Source organism: Cydia amplana, chromosome 9 (assembly GCF_948474715.1).
Source record: "Cydia amplana chromosome 9, ilCydAmpl1.1, whole genome shotgun sequence".
Taxonomy (NCBI): Eukaryota; Metazoa; Arthropoda; class Insecta; order Lepidoptera; family Tortricidae; genus Cydia; species Cydia amplana.
Window position 1 is genome coordinate 19599 of NC_086077.1, and position 21631 is coordinate 41229.

Consider the following 21631-nt stretch of genomic DNA (forward strand, 5'->3'; position numbering starts at 1 on the left):
ACTTCCACCGAAAATTGGTTTGAACGAGATCTAGTAAGTAGTTTTTTTTTATACGTCATAAATCGCCTAAATACGGAACCCTTCATGGGCGAGTCCGACTCGCACTTGGCCGCTTTTTCTCCTTGCACCAATTTTACATGTCTCTGTTTGGCCCGATGGTTGACTGGTAGAGAATGCCATTAGGCATTAAGTCCGCCATTTGTACATTATTTTCGTGTATTGTGCAATAAAGTTTAAATAAATAAATAAATAAATAAAGTATATGAGCTATGCAATTGAAATTTTTTATGTTTAATAAGTCCACTATTGAATTCATATCCCGAGAATTTTGTTTATCTGGTATAATCCAAACCCAAGTTATGAGGTTTAAAAAAAACGACGAAGCGCTTCGAGAAAAGGTAGGTAGTGCCCTTGCGCTTCGCTTTGCTCGTCAGATTTCACAAATCTACAACAATATACTTACATATACTTATATTTACTTGCATAATGCAATCTGTTTATCGATAATAATCCATGTTCTACTAAGTTGGATTATAAATTGTTAAGAACCATTAATTAAAAAGCGGCCAAGTGCGAGTCGGACTCGCCCATGAAGGTTTCCGTATTTAGGCGATTTATGACGTATTAAAAAAAAACTACTTACTAGATCTCGTTCAAACCAATTTTCGGTGGAAGTTTACACGGTAATGTACATCATATATTTTTTTTAGTTTTATCATTCTCTTATTTTAGAAGTTACAGGGGGGGGGGGGGGGACACACATTTTACCACTTTGGAAGTGTCTCTCGCGCAAACTATTCAGTTTAGAAAAAAATGATACTAGAAACCTCAATATCATTTTTCAAGACCTATCCATAGATACCCCACACGTATGGGTTTGATGAAAAAAAAAATTTTGAGTTTCAGTTCGAAGTATGGGGAACCCCAAAAATTTATTGTTTTATTTCTATTTTTGTGTGAAAATCTTAATGCGGTTCACAGAATACATCTACTTACCAAGTTTCAACAGTATATTTCTTATAGTTTCGGAGAAAAGTGGCTGTGACATACGGACGGACAGACAGACGGACAGACGGACAGACAGATAGACAGACAGACAGACATGACGAATCTATAAGGGTTCCGTTTTTTGCCATTTGGCTACGGAGCCCTAAAAAGCGATATGACACGGTCGGTGATGTAGGTAGTAGTACTACTATGTAATTGTCATGATACGTATATGCTAGTATGTAAGACAGTACCTAATAAACCAGTTCTGAAGCGTATCTAATTTTAACTTACAACGGACAAGTGCACGGTGCACGTGGATATCCAAAATCATTATTCATCTCCTATATTACGCACACCCTAAACCGTTGTAGAACGAGATTATAGTGGAAACATAGAGTATGATATGCCTGGACATCAATGAAAGACAGTAAATTGTCATTACGTATAACCTTACAACATTTATTAAAACACTTGAACAAGTTAGTGAAGAGTAAAGACGTCAGTGGAAGGTTTCCCGCAGCACGCGCAGATGGCCGGCGCGCGCGGCGGCCAGCCCGCCGCCGCCGCCGAGCCAGGCGAGCAGCGCCGCGCCGAGCGCGCGCCGACTCCGCGCCCGCTCCACGTACCGCGCCGCGCCCTCCTCCTCCCCCTTCCCGCCGCTCACGAACCACTCCACTTCCAGCTCCTCTGTAATATAATATTTCATTTTCTTAGTTTATGAAGCAGCAGGAAGGTATCAAATTACCCCACTACGTCAAAAAAAAAACGCGGCTAAGTGCGAGTCGGACTCGTCCATGAAGGGTTCCGTATTTAGGGGATTTATGATGTATTAAAAAAGCGGCCAAGTGCGAGTCGGACTCGCCCATGAAGGGTTCCGTATTTAGGCGATTTATGACGTATAAAAAAAAACTACTTACTAGATCTCGTTCAAACCAATTTTCGGTGGAAGTTTACATGGTAATGTACATCATATATTTTTTTTAGTTTTATCATTCTCTTATTTTAGAAGTTACAAGGGGGGGGGACACACATTTTACCACTTTGGAAGTGTCTCTCGCGCAAACTATTCAGTTTAGAAAAAAATGATATTAGAAACCTCAATATCATTTTTCAAGACCTATCCATAGATACCCCACACGTATGGGTTTGATGAAAAAAACATTTTTGAGTTTCAGTTCGAAGTATGGGGAACCCCAAAAATTTATTGTTTTATTTCTATTTTTGTGTGAAAATCTTAATGCGGTTCACAGAATACATCTACTTACCAAGTTTCAACAGTATATTTCTTATAGTTTCGGAGAAAAGTGGCTGTGACATACGGACGGACAGACAGACGGACAGACAGACAGACAGACAGACAGACATGACGAATCTATAAGGGTTCCGTTTTTTGCCATTTGGCTACGGAACCCTAAAAAAACTACTTACTAGATCTTGTTCAAACCAATTTTCGGTGGAAGTTTGCATGGTGAATAGTTTGCGCGAGAGACACTTCCATAGTGGTAAAATGTGTGTGTGCAAAAAATGATATTAGAAACCTCAATATCATTTTTGAAGACCTATCCATCCATAGATACGCCACAAAAAGTATCAAATTACTTTTATTCAAAAAAATATTCTGTGAGCCTCAAGGGATCTTTCACACGTTTTACAGTGACATCATAATATCATAATTATTAGTGTCATAAAAATACGTTGCACGTATCATTTATGAATAGGTGAAGTCAGCAGCAGAAGTTGCTAAGCGGGCAAGGTGTTCAAAATGATTTTGACGCGACGTTATCGTTACAAGAATAATAAGTGCGTGTCAAGGTCATTTTGAACCACTCGCCCACTTAGCAACTGCTGCTGCTGACTGTACAGCACCTGAATAAACATTATTTACATTATAATGATCTCAATAACAAAATAAAAACTTGTAGTATCACTCACAGACGTATCTGCTTCAGAAAATTGTTATTGTAAACCTGCGCGGAGCCGTGCTGAACGCGAACCTTTATACTAGTGCAACACGCCCGAACGGCAGCCTTTACATACCACAGAAATCAGGCCAGGAGAAGAGCGGCAGAGTGCGGCACGTCTGTATAGTGAAGTCCCCCCTGTGCGCCTGCGCCGAGCCGTGCGCCGGGCCGGCCGCGTACTCGTCGTGCGCGCGCACGTGCGCCGCGCCCGCGCACCGCGCGCCGCACGAGAACGACAGCGAGTAGCGCCACGACGTGTAGTTGCTCCATTGGGATTCCAGCTTCCAGGACGAGCTGCTGGACAAGAGAGACATGTTTAGAACTAACAAACGATACATTTTGCTTCAATTAAAAATAACCAAAAATAAAATTAACGCTCAACGGATTTCGAGATGAAATTTACTATGGACATAGATTAAGGCCCGGGGATGGACATAGGATAGTTTTTATGATCGTCTTTCCTTGCAGACGAAGTCGAGGGCAGACGCTAGTACTGACATATGTGGGTAGAGCGACCGCAGGCTGTTGAAGTCGGCGAGGTGCGCGGCGAGCTTTTGCGGCGGCGCGCGCAGCTCCGCGGCCAGCTCGCTGGCGGCGGGCACGCGCAGCGCCAGCAGCGCCGCCAGCGCCAGCAGCAGCGCCGCCCGCCAGCGCCAGCCCGGGTGACGGCGCCACCACATGCTCCACGGCCACGGGAGGGATTGCTGACCAAACAACTTTTTAATTTATTTAGGATAAGTGGTCTAAAATAAAACTACTAAACTGTGGCATAAAACGCGAAAATTACGTTATTTCAAATTTTAAGTATATATAAATAAGCAGTAAAAATTGTAAACCAAATTAAATGAAATAAATTTCCAAAACAACTACTACTAACGCCATCTAGTGAGGACTCGAGTCAAACTTGGAAATGAATACAAAGAAAATAATAAAACATACGCGACCGAACGGTACAATAAACTACAAAAAAACCGGCCAAGTGCGAGTCGGACTCGCGCACGGAGGGTTCCGCACCATCAACAAAAAATAGAGCAAAAAAATCGTGTTTGTTGTATGGGAGCCCCCCTTAAATATTTATTTTATTTTTAGTATTTGCTGTTATAGCGGCAACAGAGATGCATCATTTGTGAAAATTTGAACTGTCTAGCTATCGCGGTTCATGGTGACAGACGGACGGACGGACTGCGAAGTCTTAGTAATAGGGTCCTGTTTTTTACCCTTCGGGTACGAAACCCTAAAAAAGAAGTTAGGAGTGTAGGCCAATTCGACGGCCTCCCATAATAATAGGGTTGAGTTAAAAAAAAAGCATTTCTATATACTTTAGATTAGATGTGGTCTGTATGTACCTACTATGCATACACAAAAACTTTCATATTTGTCGGAGTGATCGGACAGAGACATGGCGAACCTTAGTGATCTAAATAGTAATGCTCTTAGCATTCCTATTTAGATCACTAAGTGACTCTTAAAACTAAGGCCTGTGAAGAACCCACCTCGAATATAGGAGATTTTGGTAACTTTTTGCTGTTCTATGTACATTTTAATACTCACGTAGTACTTCAAAATACTTATTTTAATGCTTTGAAATTTTGAGGAGCAAGGATTAAAGTTGGGGTAAGTTGGGGTCGCACTTCGTCGCATAATAATTGATTGTCCTAATGTTAATGTTACGCATACAACTCTTTTCGCATAATGTTCCTCCAGCTGAAATAGAAAGTATTTTCGAAAATATTTTGCATAGGTTGTGTAGAAAAGGGTAGGTTAGGTTAGGTTTATGCGTAACATTACATTAGGACAATCAATTATTATGCGACCCAATATGGACCTATTAATTATTTAAAAAATTGTTATAAACTCACCTGGTATTTCAACATATAATAAACCACTGAATCGAGTAATTATGTGACACAAACTAAGCAGAGTATATCATCGTTTGATTCGGACGGAGGCGGAAGCTCTATCTAGAGATAACAGCTTCCGCAAGAATGATTCTCGCGGCCGTGGCGTGTCGCGGCACTCCCGGCAGCTGTTGAACGGTGGCAGACATAAGTTAAACCATGGATGCCGGCGCCGGCGGCTGTTCGTCATGTGTTGGTGTATATTTATAGACCGACGCGCTGTGTATGTGTCTGTGTAATGTAAACAAAGCTACTTGAACGAGTGTGCCGTGCCGGCCGGGACGCGGACCCTGTTTAATTTAGCATTTAAATTTTTATTACTTTAACGCCATCAACTTTTTTTTATTTTTTAAATACATCATCAGATGGCGCTGTAGCGGTGCTTTAATCACAGATTATGAGTTACTAGCGACCCGCCCCGGCTTCGCACGGGTTAACAAATTATACAAAAACCTTCCTCTAGAATAACTCTATCTATTTAAATAAAACCGCATCAAAATCCGTTGCCTAATTTTAAAGATCTAAGCATACATACCTATAGACAGACAGCAGGAAGAGACTTTGTTTTTTATACTATGTAGTGATGAGACAATGTGGCGCACTTCTTTCGATCTTTAATATCCATGACTAACAACCCTTTATCATGCTTCCGTTGTAATTTTGCACCTGTGTCAGTGGTCAGGCAAATCCAATTTCACGTTTTGAAGTTCATAATATATGTCGCTCTCTGGAGCAAACAACTATACAAGTGCTTTTTTAACATTTTTTCTACTCCCGTACTTTTATTTGTCATTTATAGGGTCGTACACACACCTTTAAACCCCTATGTTATAGTTGTCAAGACAAGTCTTTAGTCTATTCCCCAAAAAAGTATTTGTGCATACACGCAGTATCTTTTTGGTACTTTTACGACACTTCGTGTAATCACCACTTAAAAAATATTGTATGAAATACATTGTTGCCAACCTAATTTTAATTGTCATCTCTGACAGATGAGTACTAACTAGTAAAAACAATAAAATTGCTTCAGAAGTCAGAAACGCGCATGTGACACCCGTAATATAGCAAGATCCATAGACTACGAACACCGCTTAGCGTTGCTTGTTAGTCTCCATAGGCTACTGTGGCCAAAATCGAGAAAAAAACTGTCCAAAATTGTGTATGTATGTAAATGTCACATAGACATTTACATACATACACACAAACATACAGATGACTTATAGGCTAATTTCTAATTTGATTTGATTGTTAATGTTTAATTTTAGTTTTACTTAAGTTTTCCCTTATTTTTGTACATTGTGCCCATTACTGAGTGCCACCTAGTCCATCCACTGGGCCTTACTGAAAATCAGCGTCGCGGAGTGTGCCATGTGGCTCATACCGTGACACCTAGCTGAGTGAGGACCATTTAGCGCAACCTCTCATTTTGTGTTCTCTTTTGTTAGTTTTTAAGTTTGTTATTGTGCTAATAAATGCTTTTTCTTTCTTCTTTCTTTCTTTCTAATTTAACTAAGAGCAAGTACCAGGGCCTCATGAGTTACAAGGTGTCGCTGGCCAACCGGCCGTGGGGCGCGGGGCGCGATGGCCGGGTCGCGTATCTTAGCTGTATGTACACTTTTGGTTTGTTTACCTACATATATGTCCTATATGAATCCACTTGTTTAAAGTATTATTTTTGTTGAATGAAAAATATTTGTAAATTTACAATTTTTTTTCAAAGTAAGTGCTTGGTTGTAGAAAAAGTATTGTATGCAACGTTGTTTAACTGAGTCAAAAAATACTCGTGGCGTCTTTATTAACAATTTTCGGCTTCGCCTCAAATTGTTACTCACGCCACTCGCCTTTTTTGACTCCTCTTAAACAACGGTTGCATAAAATACTATTTCGCGACGCGATCCTCGTTAGCGATCCCTTTTTGTCTCCCGCCTGTGTCGTGAACTCGTGAGTGAGCTCAACGTGGGTAAAGGAAAAGTAAAACCAAAGTGGATTTGTTGATTTAATTATTTTATTTCACGTATTAAAATTTTGACACAATTTGTCCACGCACGTTCTAAGATTAACCTTACTTTTACAAAATTCAGTTCAAATTTATTACAATTAGATATCATAATTACAACATCGTTCAATCGTTTAATTTAAGTATCCGTAATTAAAATTCAATTCATAAACACACATCCGAGACATTTGTTCGATTGTGATTAATAGTAGTTTGTTCATAAACTGCCACTCACGGGCGCACAGCTACACTTTCATTTGATTAGAGTCGAACCGAGCTAACGTCGCGGCGCATCCGTAACGGCAGAGGGCCCCACTTAGTTTAGTTTAGTTTCTTTATTGGTAAAAAGTATTTTACAGGTCACACAGGTACAATTGAAATAAGATAGTTATTTACAATTCTGGATAAAAATAATATATTGGTCAAAGTTTACAAATCTCTAAATAATGAATAATGATCGTGCAATAATTGTTAATATAGTAAAATTTACATATCCTCATTATTAACGTAACATTTCACTCGCTTCGCTCCGTTCCGGTCGACGCAAAGTTAGCTCGGAAGAACTCTATACAATTAAGTATCCCGAGCACAACAGACTCGACAAGTCTCGAGAGCCCCGAGGATCCTCACTCGACTCGGACCCCGCCGAGGACGCGCGAGCCGTATTAAACTAATCGGGTCGGCGCTTCGATCGCGACCGTCCCCCCGGCCCTCCCGCGGTAAAAAAATAAATATGTATATGTACAGAGGCGCGCGGCGGCGCCCGGCGCCCGCTACCGCTTCTTCTTGCGGCCCTTCCGGTAGCCCTTCCCGTACCAGCCGCCCTCGCCGGCCTCCCCCCCGCTGTCCCCGCCCCCGCCCCCGCCGGGGCAGCACGTGCACAGGTAGCGGCGGCCGCGCACGCGCCGCCACACGCGGCCCGGCGGCTGCGGGTCCCGCGCCGGGTACCACAGACAGCGCGCGCTGCCGTGCCGCCGCCAGCACCACGCGCACGCCGGCTGCGGCGCCCGCGCCAGGATCGTGTGCAGCCCGGGGTACAGCTCGGCCCTGCACACGAGCACGGCGCGCGCGATGAACGCCGCGGCGGCCCGCGAGGCCTCGCTCTCGGAGTCCTCGTCGGGCCGGGGCCGCGGGGGGCCGAGGCCGCCGCCCTCGTCCTCCTCCTCCTTGGGCTCGGGCGCGTGCGCGGCGTGCAGGAGGATGCGCGCCGACCCGCCGGCGAGGGACACCTGAGGGGAGACAGATTTAAATAAAAAATGTATTCGTCGGGCGTTTTCGCGTTGTCCGATCCGATATCGCGCGTGGCGTGTCGGATGAAGTTTGGAGAAAAACGGTTCCTAGAAAATGCTCTATCTATGGTGGCGGTCGGCAACCTTTTAGCGGCCGAGGGCCACATAGTAGTTAACGAAGTTGATGCGAGCCGTACTTTGTTAATATTTATGACTTTATCAAACATTGTCGTTCGTCAATATTACTCACAAAATAAGCCAGGGAGACTCGAGGGCCGCAAGTGACAAGTTCACGGGCCGCAGGTTGCCGACCGCTGATCTATGGCATCGAGTTCTATTATTTTTCCGAATAACATTGTCTTACTTTTTGCTTCTTTATACATAGTAGTAGTATCCGGCATCCGATATCGGGTCGGGCGACGTGAAAACGCTAAGTCTTACGTCATAAAACAGATCGGTTTGGAGAATACTTTCATGAACAGCAGCCGAGTGTTGAAACAATCGTGGACGAATAAAATAACAAGATTAACAATATCTATACACAATCACGTTTTTCCAATATTTAGCGCTGCAATATCTGAGCAACAGCCTGAATAATGGAGAACTGCGATTTGGTTGAGACATATTGTCGAGTTTTCTTGTTATATTCGCTCACGGAACAAATTAAGGCCAAGTACGAACTGTATTTTTTGATTTTATCTCCGAAACCACTGGGTCTAAAATTTGGAAAAACATACAAAAATAGTTCTTTACCTATAGATAACAGGAAAACCTATTAGAAATGTACAGTCAAGCGTGAGTCGGACTTAATGTACGGAACCCTCGGAACGCGAGTCCGACTCACACTCGGCCGGTTTTTGTGTGAATCGATTTTCAAGCTTTTCGATTTAGCGTTTTGAATCATTAACAAATAAATTCCACACTCACCTCAAAAGACCTCAGGTGCTCCTCTTTAACCGCGGAGCGAAAGCCATTCTCCAACTTGGGCTTCTTTTCTTCGGGCTCCAAGGTCTCCGGGCCTCGGGAGCGGTCCTTCCGGGCCTCAGGGCTCCGCGAGCGGTCCCAGAGGGGCCGCAGACCTCGGCAACGCTCCGCGAGGGCCGGCGAGTCTCGCGAGCCGTCCACCGGGCACCGTCGGTCCGGCGCGCGCCCCGCCGGGTCCCGGCTGTCTCGCGAGCGCCGCGGCGGGGACCGGAGACGGGGTCCCTCGGCCGGAAAGTTCGGGTCCCTCGAGCGGTCCGCCGGCCGCTGGAGTCTGTTGAGCCCCGGCACGGGGCGCAGCGGCCTCCGGAGGCTGTCCACCCGGGGGGGCGGCCGGGGACGGTCGGGCGGACCCCTGGGCCCGGAGGCGGCTCCCCGCTCGCCCCGGAGACGCTCCCGCAGCCTCCCCAGCGGCACCGCGTCGTCGGAGTCGGACGCGGAGGAGGAGTCGGACTCCCCGGGCTCGGAGGAGGCGCTCCCCGCGGCGGCGAGGGGCAGCGCGGGGCGGGAGCAGGTGTGGCGCTCGGCGGCGGCGAGGGGCGTGGCGTGCGCGAGCAGCGGGTCCCGCGAGCGCCGGTAGCGCGGCACGCGCACCCGCAGCCGCCGCGCCAGCTCGCGCATCACCGAGTCGCAGCGCGCGTTGATCTGACCACACGCGATTAACAGTTTACGTCTACCTTCGACGGGGGCGGACTCTTCGTCAGATCTAAAGGGACCTGTTGTGTTTTTTAAGTGTTCGTGTGTGTACTATTTATGAAATTACGTTTCGTAGACACCTTCCTGTTACGAAATAAGACATTAGAGTGCCGCTTAATATTTCTAGATGTACGAAGGAGCTGTTTCCGATCTGATGATATTTTATGACGGCTCAAAAATTTACTCGGGACCAAAATTTGGTTTCCCGAAGATCATATAAATACAGTTGACGAGGGGCGCTCTAGTTTCGACATTCGCATAAGTGAGTCGGTCGCATACCTTGAGCTCGGCGGCGGTGTCCTTGGGCGTCCACTGCAGGTTGACGATGTAGAGGCGCGGCCGCGCGCGGGCCGGCCGCGCCATGCACCACAGGCGGGGGTAGCGCCGCAGCACCTGAGCGTGTTACATTATATCAGCGGTCGGCAACCTTTTAGCGGCCGAGGGCCACATAGTAGATAACCAAGTTGACGCGGGCCGCACTCTGTTAATATTTATGACTTTATCAGACATTGTCGTTTGTCAATATTACATACAAAATAGCCAGGGAGGCTCGCGGGCCGCAAATGACAGGTTCACGGGCCGCGGGTTGCCGACCGCTGCATTATATTATAGGAGCGTGGTGGTCAAAAATAGTGGGTTCGAACCTCGGTCGCGCTCTATGGGTGGAGCGGAAAAATTTTTCTCGAAAAAAATGTAGAAAGATGATTAAATTTCGGTCAGTATCCTCGTCATACTCGGACGAGACGTTAATGATCATCGGCGTTCACATCGGGACGGAACCTCGACACGAAGCGCAGTTACCTTGAGGCTGGAGCCGAGACACAGGATGACGTCGGCGGCGGCGGCGTGGCGCAGGGCCCCGGCCCAGTTGAGCGGCCAGGCGGCGCGCGCGCGCTCGCCGAAGTGCACGATGGTGTCGCGCAGCGGCCGCCCGCAGCGCGGCACGGGGCAAGTGCGCCGGGTGCCGTGCGCGTAGCGCCCAGTGCGCTACATAGTTACGTACATACATCATTTTCACCTACTTTATTTTTCAAAAACGAAAAGGAATATTGCAGTTGCGGGTTGCAATATTTTTCATGACCTTCGGAAATTTGGTATATATTATTAGCTTTGTAAAAATGAAATGATTGAACAGTGATGGAATCAAATTTCCAATATAACATAGAGTACACGGTATACCGGTGCGGCCCTCGGTGGGTCAGTATACCTGCGTAGTGTCGAACGCCCGCAGCAGCACGGCGCGGCAGGCGGGCGCGGCGCAGCGCTCGGCGAACATGTCGCCGTGCAGCTCGGCGAGCGCGCGGCGCGGCAGGCCGGCGCGCACGTGCAGCCCGTCGCAGTTCTGCGACACCACGAACTTGCACAGCCCGCGCGCCACCAGCGCCGTCAGCGCCATGTGCGTGAACGTGGGCTGCGCGCGGGACACCTCCACGCGACTGCAACCGTCCATACATACACGCGAGTCATTGTCTATTGTAGCTAGAGAATACTGGACTACAAATAGTGCAAAGAGGATGTTTGTGATGAAGTGTTTGAAGACGATGAAGACCTGCCAGCGGAAGGTGTGTCCGCTTGGCCTGTAACAACGCGAGCCACTCACCCGATGTCCTCTCCGCGCTGCAGCCTCGTCCACACGCCGTGCGGGCCGCGGTAGTCGGGAATGTCGGCCGCTGTGCTGATCCCCGCTCCCGTGTACACCTGTATGTATACCCATACACTTTACCATAGAGAAATACAGTAAGACGAGAGTGCTCACTCCATACATCAGTTTTGGTACCAAAAAGACTATTTCAGTGTCAACATCTAGCATCGAGTAGCAGAATTATCAGTGCTGCTACTTGACAATAGATGTAGCACCAAACCGGAAAGTCTTATGTTGTTGAGCATAGGCTTTCCGGTCAGCTGAGTAAAGCTGGCTATGTATTTTAATACACAAGTATAAAGAAAGCTTTCTTTGAAATGGAGAATATACAGTTCTCTTTACCTAACGAAAGTTGACTAATGTGTGAATTTTGTCTCACAAACAGACATATGTAAGACCCTTACTGGAATATGCCTTCCAAATTTGGAACCCGTATTTTAAAAAGGATATAAATCTTATTGAAAAAGTCCAAAGAAGAGCCACAAAATTGGTACCATCTCTTCGTAACCAACCATATGAAGATAGATTAAAGGAAATGGGCCTGACAACCTTGGAGCAGCGAAGGCAACGCGGCGACTTGATAGAAACATATAAAATACTCACAGGACACTACAACGTACCCGGGTTAAGCGATATTTTTACTCGCAACATAAATGACAGACTGAGAGGACACTCTTTGAAACTGACACGGACGCAAAGTAGTAGCAACCCCAGACGACACTTCCTATCTAACCGTGTAGTGAAAGTGTGGAACAGTTTACCCGAGTCAGTGATCAGTGCACCCTCGATAAACTCTTTTAAAAACAAACTCGATGAACACTTTCGTAGACTACAAAACACAAGTGGACATTGATGTGCACGTATCAGCTTTAAGCTGCCTGTGCATTCACATATAATAAGAATAATAATAAACTATTGCAACAATCCCAACTTCCCAATCCTATCATAATTGAATATTTTGAAAACAAACTTGGTGAAGTTTCATCATATAGCACACATTTTGCTCATCTTGGAGGGCCAACCGAGGCTCGGGCTCCTTAACTCCACGAAACAGAAAGTTATCTGACCATTAGTATAATTTAAAACAATGAGATAAGATTTATCAATGGTCAGTTAAGCATGCTACTTTGAACACTGCAGGTTATCTGTTAAAGTAGGGGTTTCGAGGGTGTCATTAGTGCTGTGACTGACCACGAGATGCTTGGCCTGGCGCACGACTCGCGCCAGCTCTCGGCACTTGTCGCGCAGCACGCTCGGGCTGTCCTCCACCTCCTGGGCGCGCTGGCGGGCCCGCTCGCGGCGCTCGGCCGCCAGCGCCGCCGCGGCCGCTCGGCGCGCCGCCTCGGCCTTGTCTCCGCCGCCGCTCTTGCTGGGGCCGCCGCCACCGCCGCTCTTGCCGGAGCCGCCGCCGCCGCCGCCGCTGAGCCTGGCGCTCGAGCGCACGACGGCGCGCTCCATGGCGCCGCGGCTCACGACGCGTGTCGGGTCTCCGGCCCCCGCGCGCCACCGCTGTCGGTGCCCGTCGCCGCCCAAGGGCTCATGTCGGGTACGGGCTCTTTCACGGATCGCGATAGCCGTTCATAAACATTAAACGATGCCAATGGCCGTCTGACGACTCTGACGGTCGACCTGTCAAAGTGTCACCTCGACGCTTCTAGTCGGTGTTGCCACCATCGTCGGGCCATAAATCAAATTTGCTTCGTTCGGAAATTATGAATTGTCATTATACTACTCTTTGCAACCCATGAATCTAGTATTAAACTGGATTGGGCATGAGTGGTGGGGTGGGGATAACTGATAGAACGGGATAGACTTATGTATCTTTCAGTAGGAGTAGCAGCGAAAGCGCTATTATTGTTTGTCCTTGTCACAGTCTCACATTTTTTTTTATTCCCCACCGTAAATTAGTATGGGTGATTGGTCGAATTTATTTGTTGCCCACCCCACCATAACAAATAAATTCGACCAATCATAGCGTCGCATTGCGTATTGTTTTGTCCCTCACGGAGGCACGCGTAGCGTAGACCACTTAATAATGGCTCCTTATTAAGTGGGCCACACGATGGGCCAGCGCTGGCCACTCCAAGGGACGCATTTATGCGTTAGAGGGAGCAAGTGATATTGCTATCTCATTCTACCGCATGGCTGCGTCCCTTGGAGTGGCCGGTGCTAGCCCATCGTGTAGAGGAGCCATAATATGGTAAGTCAATGACGTGCCCAACTTAAGTGGAGTCCCATGAGACAATTTTTCGCCAATCTGATTAAATTGTCCGATCAAATCAGGTGGTGCAGACGCAAACACCAATCGGCGGTCGAATTGGGCACGTCCTGATTTGATCGGACAATTTAATCAGATTGGCGAAAAATTGTCCTCGTCTGGATAGGCCTTTAAACCATAGATACTTCAAAATTTAAAATGTCATGGCGTCGCTGTCAATGTCAATTTCTTTCAGAAAGTTTGACAGGTGAGTGAAGTGCGATTTGTGTATATAATTTCGAAAATCTGTATTAATCTTTGAATATTGCGGTGATTTTTGATAATAATCGACTGTAATAGACGCAGTGTGCCCCTGTTAATGTATGTGTAATAGTATTTTGCTGATAATCTTGTGTTTTCTTGCAGTTACTTGTCATCCTTTGGAACAACTTCAACATGGTAAATATCTCTTGTTTTTGACTTTAATATTAATTGAATACGTGGTCAAGGGCCACATAATAAATAAGCATATTTAAATTACTATATAATGTCGCAAAGTTTGTGATTTATTTTGTTCGGTTTCAAGTTAACCTCTCTTGTTGTTATTCTATTCCTCGATCCCGGCCCGACCCGATGTCCCCGTGATGAAGCTTGATGATGTGTTTTATGTTCCAGCCGCGTGAAATCAAGGACATTAAGGATTTCCTCCTGAAGGCGAGAAGGAAAGACGCCAAATGTAAGTAGACTCATATGTAAGTCACATAAAAATTAAATCTTAAAAACGTTCGATATGTATGCATGCAGTGTCAGCTAATTGAGAGAGGTTTCTTGTTAAAGTTATGAAACTAGTGATAACTGTCCCCTGCCATGTTCCAAAATAGTGCTATAACCTCCAGTGGTCTGAAGACAAGTTTCAACAAGTTCCATATTACTTTTTTGTGAAGTCATCAACCATGTAACCTCACATGTAACCATCAAAGAGGTTGCAATATATTCCCAAAAGCAAATCCTTAATATTTAAAGAGCATATTTTGTTGGTGTTGCATGAATGAGCAAGATTAAACATGGGTTTATTATTGCAGCGGTGAAAATAAAGAAGAACCCTGAGAATGTGAAGTTCAAGGTGCGATGCTCGCGCTTCCTCTACACGCTGGTCATCACCGACAAGGAGAAGGCCGAGAAGCTGAAACAGAGCCTGCCCCCAGGTATCTGACAAGTTTACACTCTACCCATTCACTATATAAGAAAAATTGGCAGTCAAATTTATATCAATGGTATTAGAAATTAACTATCAAGGTTTCATTTTAAAAATGAAAGAAAAAGAAAAACAAATCTGTCCTATTCATAATGATTTATATTTCTTGGAGGTTTTTTTAATAGATTCATGTGATTAACATACATATTGGGACAAGTCTATTGTTTCCTTTTCCAAAACTGACTAAACATAACAAAGTGATCATATTGTTAGATATTGTTAGAAATTCTCAACTGTAAGTGATGTAAACAAAATATACAAATCCGAGCTTGTCCCAATGTTTCATAATTTCCCAGGCCTGCTATATTGTCAGCAATATTGTCAAATGTCCCATACTGGTTTTTGGAGACCTAAATTTAAATAGCGCTTCACAGAATATTCTCAACTATTATAATTATTTCTTAAGTTTCTGTTGCATGAAAGAGATGAATGATGTGATGAATGATAGGGGAGGTATCCTGGATGTCGTCCTGTCTCAGGAGTGCGCTGGTGAGGTGAGAGTGACTCGTGCTGACACAGACCTGGTGTCTCCGGACGCCTACCACCCGCCGCTAGACATAGATATCACATTTAGTGCCAAGGTAAGGTCACGACCGCAGGATCCCAGTAACGTTAATGTAGATCACGACTACAATTTCAAAAAAGGGGACTATTCACGTCTATATGCTTTACTTAAAAGTGAACAGTGGCAAAATGTATATAGTGAATCTGACTGCCTAAACACAGCTACGAACCACTTTTATGAAACTCTGTATTCCCATTTTAACGCCTGTATACCGAAGAAACGACGCGCAAAAGGTCGTACAAAGACGTACCCCGTTTGGTTTACTGGCGAAATAATAAAGGACTTGCGCCGTAAAACGGAGCTGCATCGCCGATGGAAACGCACCGGTGACGAGGAAACCGGTCAGCTGTACAACGCCCTACGAAATGATTTAAAGGTAAGAACAGTAGATGCATACAACATACATATGAAACGAATTGAAAATAATATTAAAATTAACCCACGGGATTTCTGGCAACATATTTCTAGCTTAAAATCCAAAGGCGGTCTGGTGCAGTCTGTTACGTACAAAGACGAAGCGCACAGTGGCATTGCGGCGGCAAATGCATTTGCTAATTATTTTAGTAGTGTATTCCTCCCAAATAACCCTACTCTCAGCGCCGACAGCTGTAGCACTGCATCCGAGCTCGTTACATCTAGCAATAACCTAAATATACAAATCCGACGTATTACAACAAAACAAGTCTGTGACGCACTAAAAACTTTAAAACCTAACAGTGCAATTGGACCCGATGGAGTGCCGCCATACATCCTACGCGCCTGCGATGGTATCCTCGCCAAACCGCTGTGTCATATCTTCAACCTATCGCTTACAAAACAAACATACCCATCCCCGTGGAAACTTTCCCGGGTCACGCCTATACCCGTTCTATGGATGGGTATCGACCAATAGCCGTTCTCAACTCAGCAGCTAAAACTTTTGAGACTATTTTACACAAAGAGATATACCGACAAATCGATCCATTCATCTGCGACGCCCAGCACGCGTTTAGGTCAGGCAGGTCAGTAAATACTAATCTACTGATCCATGTTGACTGTATCAGTAAGTGTCTTGATAGCGGTACCCAAGCTGATGTAATTTATCTCGATTTCCAGAAAGCATTTGACACCGTTGACAATGACGTACTTCTAACTAAACTATGGGGTATAGGGTTCAACCACGAACTGCTCGTTTTTTTTGCTGACTATCTAAAAGACAGGACACAATTTGTCAAATATGGACCCTATATTTCATCTCCGTACCATACTCGATCGGGAGTAAGTCAGGGATCAAGCCTCGGACCTCTGCTTTTCTTAATCATGGTGAACGACCTTGTGAGTGACCTGAAGTACGCCAAATGCTTACTATACGCGGATGACCTCAAGCTGGTAATGGGCATCGAGCAGGAGTCGGATTGCTTAAAGCTTCAGGAGGATCTCGATCGGGTATATCGCTGGAGCGTCGCGAACAAACTTCGCTTCAATAACAACAAGTGCCAAATAATGACATTTACACGTCGTCAACGTCCAGTTAGCTTTAACTATGAGATAAACGCTCAGGCGATAAATCGTGTTGTTTCAGTTAAAGACCTTGGAGTCAAGTTTGACCGCGAGCTCACATTCCATGAGCACATTAATAGCCTCGCCAAAGAGTCCTATCGGAGGTTAGGTTTCGTGATGAGGAACGTTAAGGACTTTCACAATGGCAGCGTCATCAAACTCCTCTATACGGCTCTAGTCCGGTGCAAACTGGAGGCTAGCGCCTGTGTCTGGAGTCCTAGTGAGGCCAAGTATAAGCTTAGTTTAGAAAAGGTCCAAAAAGCGTTCCTGCGTTTTATATACAAAAAGCTCTATGGATATTATCCATTTATGTATCCGACTAAGTTTTTACTTGGCGTTCTAGGTCTTAACTCTTTGGAGGTTCGTAGAGGATGCGAGCGGTTGGTAACAGTGTGTAAGGTGCTTAGCAACAAAACTAACAGTATGGAGCTGCACAATGTCCTCAACTGTATAGTTGTGCCTCCGAATAACTCTCGCCGGCGACCATACCTACAGCTGTGGGACGGTACAGGACCGCGCGCGACCGCTGCGCGTCGCAACTCGCCGCTGTGCGACATGATCAACTCACTCAACGGGCTCCTGCGCACGAATCCACAAGTGGATATTTTCATGGATAAGTGGCCTAAACTAATGTCCAGGTGCCTCGTTTATTGTGAGAGTGAATGAACGTGTGATAAAATAGATGATGAATGTAATACTTGTAATAGTTGTAATATGCCAGAGTTTATTGTTATAGTTGTTATATTTGTATAATTTTTAATGATGTCTTGATGTGGTTGATAAACTATAATTCTGTTGATATAATTGTATAGTAGCAAGTGTAATTGGTATTGGTGTAATTGGTATACTGTAACCGTTCTTGTGGTATTAAATAAATTAAAAAAAAAAAAATAGGTACTAGTACTATTTTGTAATCTATTTGATAATACGATATGAAATGTACATGCATCTGCAAAGAAATATAAGTGTGTGTAAAGTCTATACTTCATGACCACTTTGCAAACCCTCTTGCACCAGGCCTTGTGCCCAGCAGTTGAACATATTTAAGTATAAGTACATTCAGATGTCTGATTCAATTAAGTAATTTATTAAATAATGTAAATAAGGTTTGTCTGCGGTAGTTAAACCACACAGATATTAAATCAGTACAGCATACCGTTTGCACGTACCACTCCTACAGCAGTGCCGCATGAAATGTACAATATGTTTGTGTTGTTGCAGGTCTCCAGGTGAAGGAAGTGAAGTAATGACTAAGTGTAGCCAATAAAACATAAAAATCCACTGCCGTGTTTCACTTTACTCCAAGTCCACACATATTCAGTTACCTACTGTACTAGCAAATTAACAGGATACGGAAGGACACATATATGTGACGTACTCTATGAAAAGGGACCTTATTGTCGATGGCGCTTACGCCATTATTATCGATGCTCCGATATAAATACGATGCCACACGCCGCGCGACGCTGTGCGGCGTAAGCGCCATCGACAATAAGGTCCCTTTTCATAGATAATGCCCCATATTATTCTTTATAGCAGAGATCTTTTAACTTGGGACAGCATATAAATCCGGCCCGGAATATAATCAAATTCCGAACAATGAAGAGGAAGCCTACCTGTGTCTTGTATAGGTACATATGTACCAGGGATGTTGCGAACATCCGCATCCGCATCCGCAACCGCGGAACTTCCGCATTATTTTCAACATCCGCATCCGCATAAAATCGATGCGGATTTAATGCGGATGCGGATGTGGAACAGTTCGGTACAGGAACGTCTTAGCATCGGCGTAAGTGCTAGACTGCTAGGTAATTTAGTCATTAGCCAAAAAAACCTATTAGAAATTAGCAGTCAAGCGTGAGTGGGATTTAATGTAGGGAACCCTTGGAACGCGAGTCCGACTCGCACTTGGCCGGTTTTTTGAAATAAAAATGACTAAAATGTAATATTTGACGTTTTTTATGTACCTATCTTGACATCCGCATCCGCATCCGCATCCGCGGATGTGAGCCGTTAAAAATCCGCATCCGCATCCGCATCCGCGGATGTCAAAAAATCGGCATCCGCAACATCCCTGATATGTACTATAATTATGTAGGTCTAATAGTTAGGAGGCCCCTGATGTAGCGTGCCAAGCTGCCAAGGTAATGCCCCTCAAAGGGCGGGCGTCACATTCGCCTTTGTTTGCTTCCAAGGACCATAATTATACAAATATTACAAATGTGTGCTTCATATGATTTGATGCCTTCATTAAAATAATATTGAAATCAAGCGTTGTATTAGAGAATCTTTATACAGGTTGGCCCACAAATACCTATGTTGACAATTTTTTTTAGAAATACTGTTCTGTTACAACGTCGATCGTTTAACTGAAACAAAACGTATTATCTTTAAAATATTCTCCTTTGCCTATGATACACACACGCAAAAACTGATAAAAATGATTATCAATATGCACAGTAAAAAAGTAGGTACAGTACGATACAAGTGCGAGAAATAGGAAATTCGCAACGAGTGGCGATACATTAAAACCTTTAAAACACGATCGAAGGACTATTACAGTGCTATTATGGTGCTACTTTCCGGCACTAGCGAATAAGCACTTTCCGTGCCTATGTCAAAATTTTAAAGGGCTTTATGTACTGTAAAACGTACGATACTCGTACAAAGAGGTAATTCGCAACCCGTGTCGATTTAAAACACTCCCTTCGGTCGTGTTCGTGTTTTAACTTAAAACCACTCGTTGCGAATTTCCTACTTTCCGCACTTTTATCGTAAATAACTACTGTCAACGTATTTTTAGGCCACCTTATGTCTCACGAGTATTGTATTACTGTACACATACTTATTTTAACTGTTAATTAATTCATTGTCGTAATCCATAACACCCAAAGTATGTCTGGAAATGTGAGGCGTGCAGCAAGTGTTTCCTGACCTGACCCACCCCAACCTTCCACCCAGTATCCAAAGTGCTCGACATTGCCGGCGCCCCGCGCGCCGCGGCAGGACCCGCAGCGCGGCCGCGGCGGCAGGCGGCAGTCTCCGCGCGCCCGCCTTGTCCAACGTATGTTCCTCCCTTCCGCCGCTTCCGCGCCACCGCGCGTATCCAACACAACTTCTGTACTTTACGAACTTGTTCTGAAAGTGGGACTGATAAGTTAACATGCATTGTATTGTAGTTTTAGATGGTCGTTTAAGGAGTTTGCTAAGTTTTGGATTGTAACAAGCCGCTATTACGTAAGTAGACTTCAATTAGTTGGTTAGTAGTTACCTGCCCTATGTAAGTATATGTAGACGGTAAATAAAACCCGTACAATTTAGGTCGGTACTTAATTAGTACTTTACACTGTCTCTTAATATTACCCGAGTCCCGAGTATCCGAGGCTTACGAGGAGCCACGTCCTTGATTTTTGAGTGAGAAGTGTGAGAACGGCATTTAGTGTTTAGCTAATTTTGTTTAACCCTCGTGCCTTGAATTGAAACCCTCGCAACGCTCAAGATTCCACTTTTCGTAAAATAGCGGGAAATAGTTTTATTTTCTAAAGTTACTTAGGTACAGTATATATTATACATAGATAGGTATATATAACGATAACTGTTTGTAAAAACTTGGGAAATGTAGGGTCCTACATCCGATATCGGATCGCACAATGTGAACACGCTGTAAAGCGGCTCCCAAGAGTCCCAAGCGACCGATTCGAGTGGGTTTTTTTTTAACCGACGTCAAAAAAGGAACAGGTTTTCGATCGCACTGATTAGGTAATTATGACTGTTCGACGTCGGTTTCAAGCCAAATATTTTTTTATATTAAAGGAAGAATTCGCCACCTTATTCTTTGTTATCGAACTCAATCGAACTGCACGGGGTGGCAGTCGGTTCAACGTGTGCTGACGCGTGGTGTAAGAAACTCGTATTGGCAATTGGCATTGACTTCAAGCAAGATCGGGTTGCTACCTAGTGATTTTAAAAGGGATTTTTTTTTTCATTTCTCATGCTCTGAAAGTGGGACGTGTACTTTCTAAGTACCTACGTATTATCCTTTATTTTACGATAAGCAATTAAAATTTTGGTTTAAAATGGATTTTTTGTACCTACAATTCCCATTCCTCTACCATAAATAACGATATTTTTACCTAAATAATTTATTGAATGAAAGTATATACCCTCAAGAAATATTACTTAGCCGTGTTTTATAATATGCACGGCATGTAGGTATCTAAAACGAGCAAAACAAAAAGGCACGGCCGTACCATCCTTTTCTCGAAGCGATTCAAGCCATTTTCGACGTCCTGTAATTTTGTGCTGGCTGAAGGGTTTTAACACCCCCTGGCACAGATTAAAATAACCGACTTGGTTTCACATTACGTCTCAAATTTTTTTTGTAGTAGAAGCGTTGCGAGACTTGCACCTTTTTACATGTACCTAATGTTTTTGATGTGATTTAACATTCCTATTTAGAGTAGTGTTTAACTCGGGTGAAACTGGTGAAAAGCACCATTTCAGTCTCGGACTATTGGCGCTCTCACTGTGTTCGAGCGCCTAACTACCTCAACAGGAATGGGTGCCTTTCACCCCTTTTGATTAACAAAACAATCTACTATATTTTATCCTTTTCGAAATCAGCTTTTCCCTTTTTAAGTTTAATTTAAATCTAAAATATCTATTTCTAAGCGGTTTACTTT

General features: G+C 44.5%; 3 protein-coding genes across 3 annotated transcripts; 1 reads left to right on the forward strand and 2 right to left on the reverse strand.

The window, feature by feature from the left end:
* Positions 1-1489: 1489 nt before the first annotated feature.
* LOC134650778 (uncharacterized) lies at positions 1490-3634 on the reverse strand. Its single transcript, XM_063505711.1, has 3 exons — positions 3450-3634; positions 3028-3248; positions 1490-1677 (listed from the first exon to the last, which is right to left on the reverse strand). Exons 1-3 carry the CDS (start codon positions 3629-3631, stop codon positions 1490-1492), a joined length of 591 nt encoding a protein of 196 aa, XP_063361781.1. The 5' UTR covers positions 3632-3634.
* A 3934-nt stretch (positions 3635-7568) lies between these two features.
* On the reverse strand, positions 7569-13000 carry LOC134650779 (uncharacterized). Its single transcript, XM_063505713.1, has 7 exons — positions 12585-13000; positions 11352-11449; positions 10959-11187; positions 10553-10738; positions 10031-10144; positions 9002-9700; positions 7569-8074 (listed from the first exon to the last, which is right to left on the reverse strand). Exons 1-7 carry the CDS (start codon positions 12849-12851, stop codon positions 7619-7621), a joined length of 2049 nt encoding a protein of 682 aa, XP_063361783.1. The 5' UTR covers positions 12852-13000; the 3' UTR covers positions 7569-7618.
* An 867-nt stretch (positions 13001-13867) lies between these two features.
* On the forward strand, positions 13868-18230 carry LOC134650634 (large ribosomal subunit protein eL38). Its single transcript, XM_063505567.1, has 4 exons — positions 13868-14049; positions 14266-14326; positions 14673-14795; positions 18171-18230. The coding sequence occupies exons 1-4, from the start codon at positions 14047-14049 to the stop codon at positions 18194-18196; spliced, it is 213 nt and encodes a 70-aa protein (XP_063361637.1). The 5' UTR covers positions 13868-14046; the 3' UTR covers positions 18197-18230.
* The last annotated feature ends 3401 nt before the right edge of the window (positions 18231-21631 follow it).

Coding starts and splice junctions, on each gene's coding strand:
- LOC134650779 (XM_063505713.1), bottom strand. CDS start 12,851: ATGGAGCGCGCCGTCGTGCGCTCGAGCGCCAGGCTCAGCGGCGGCGGC. Junction 11,188..11,351: donor CAGCGCGGAGAGGACATCGG/GTGAGTGGCTCG, acceptor GGACGGTTGCAG/TCGCGTGGAGGTGTCCCGCG. Junction 10,145..10,552: donor GTCTCGGCTCCAGCCTCAAG/GTAACTGCGCTT, acceptor TAACACGCTCAG/GTGCTGCGGCGCTACCCCCG.
- LOC134650634 (XM_063505567.1), top strand. Junction 14,327..14,672: donor GAGAAGGAAAGACGCCAAAT/GTAAGTAGACTC, acceptor TTATTATTGCAG/CGGTGAAAATAAAGAAGAAC. Junction 14,796..18,170: donor GAAACAGAGCCTGCCCCCAG/GTATCTGACAAG, acceptor GTGTTGTTGCAG/GTCTCCAGGTGAAGGAAGTG.
- LOC134650778 (XM_063505711.1), bottom strand. CDS start 3,631: ATGTGGTGGCGCCGTCACCCGGGCTGGCGCTGGCGGGCGGCGCTGCTG. Junction 3,249..3,449: donor CGGTCGCTCTACCCACATAT/GTCAGTACTAGC, acceptor TCTCTTGTCCAG/CAGCTCGTCCTGGAAGCTGG. Junction 1,678..3,027: donor CTCCTGGCCTGATTTCTGTG/GTATGTAAAGGC, acceptor ATTATATTACAG/AGGAGCTGGAAGTGGAGTGG.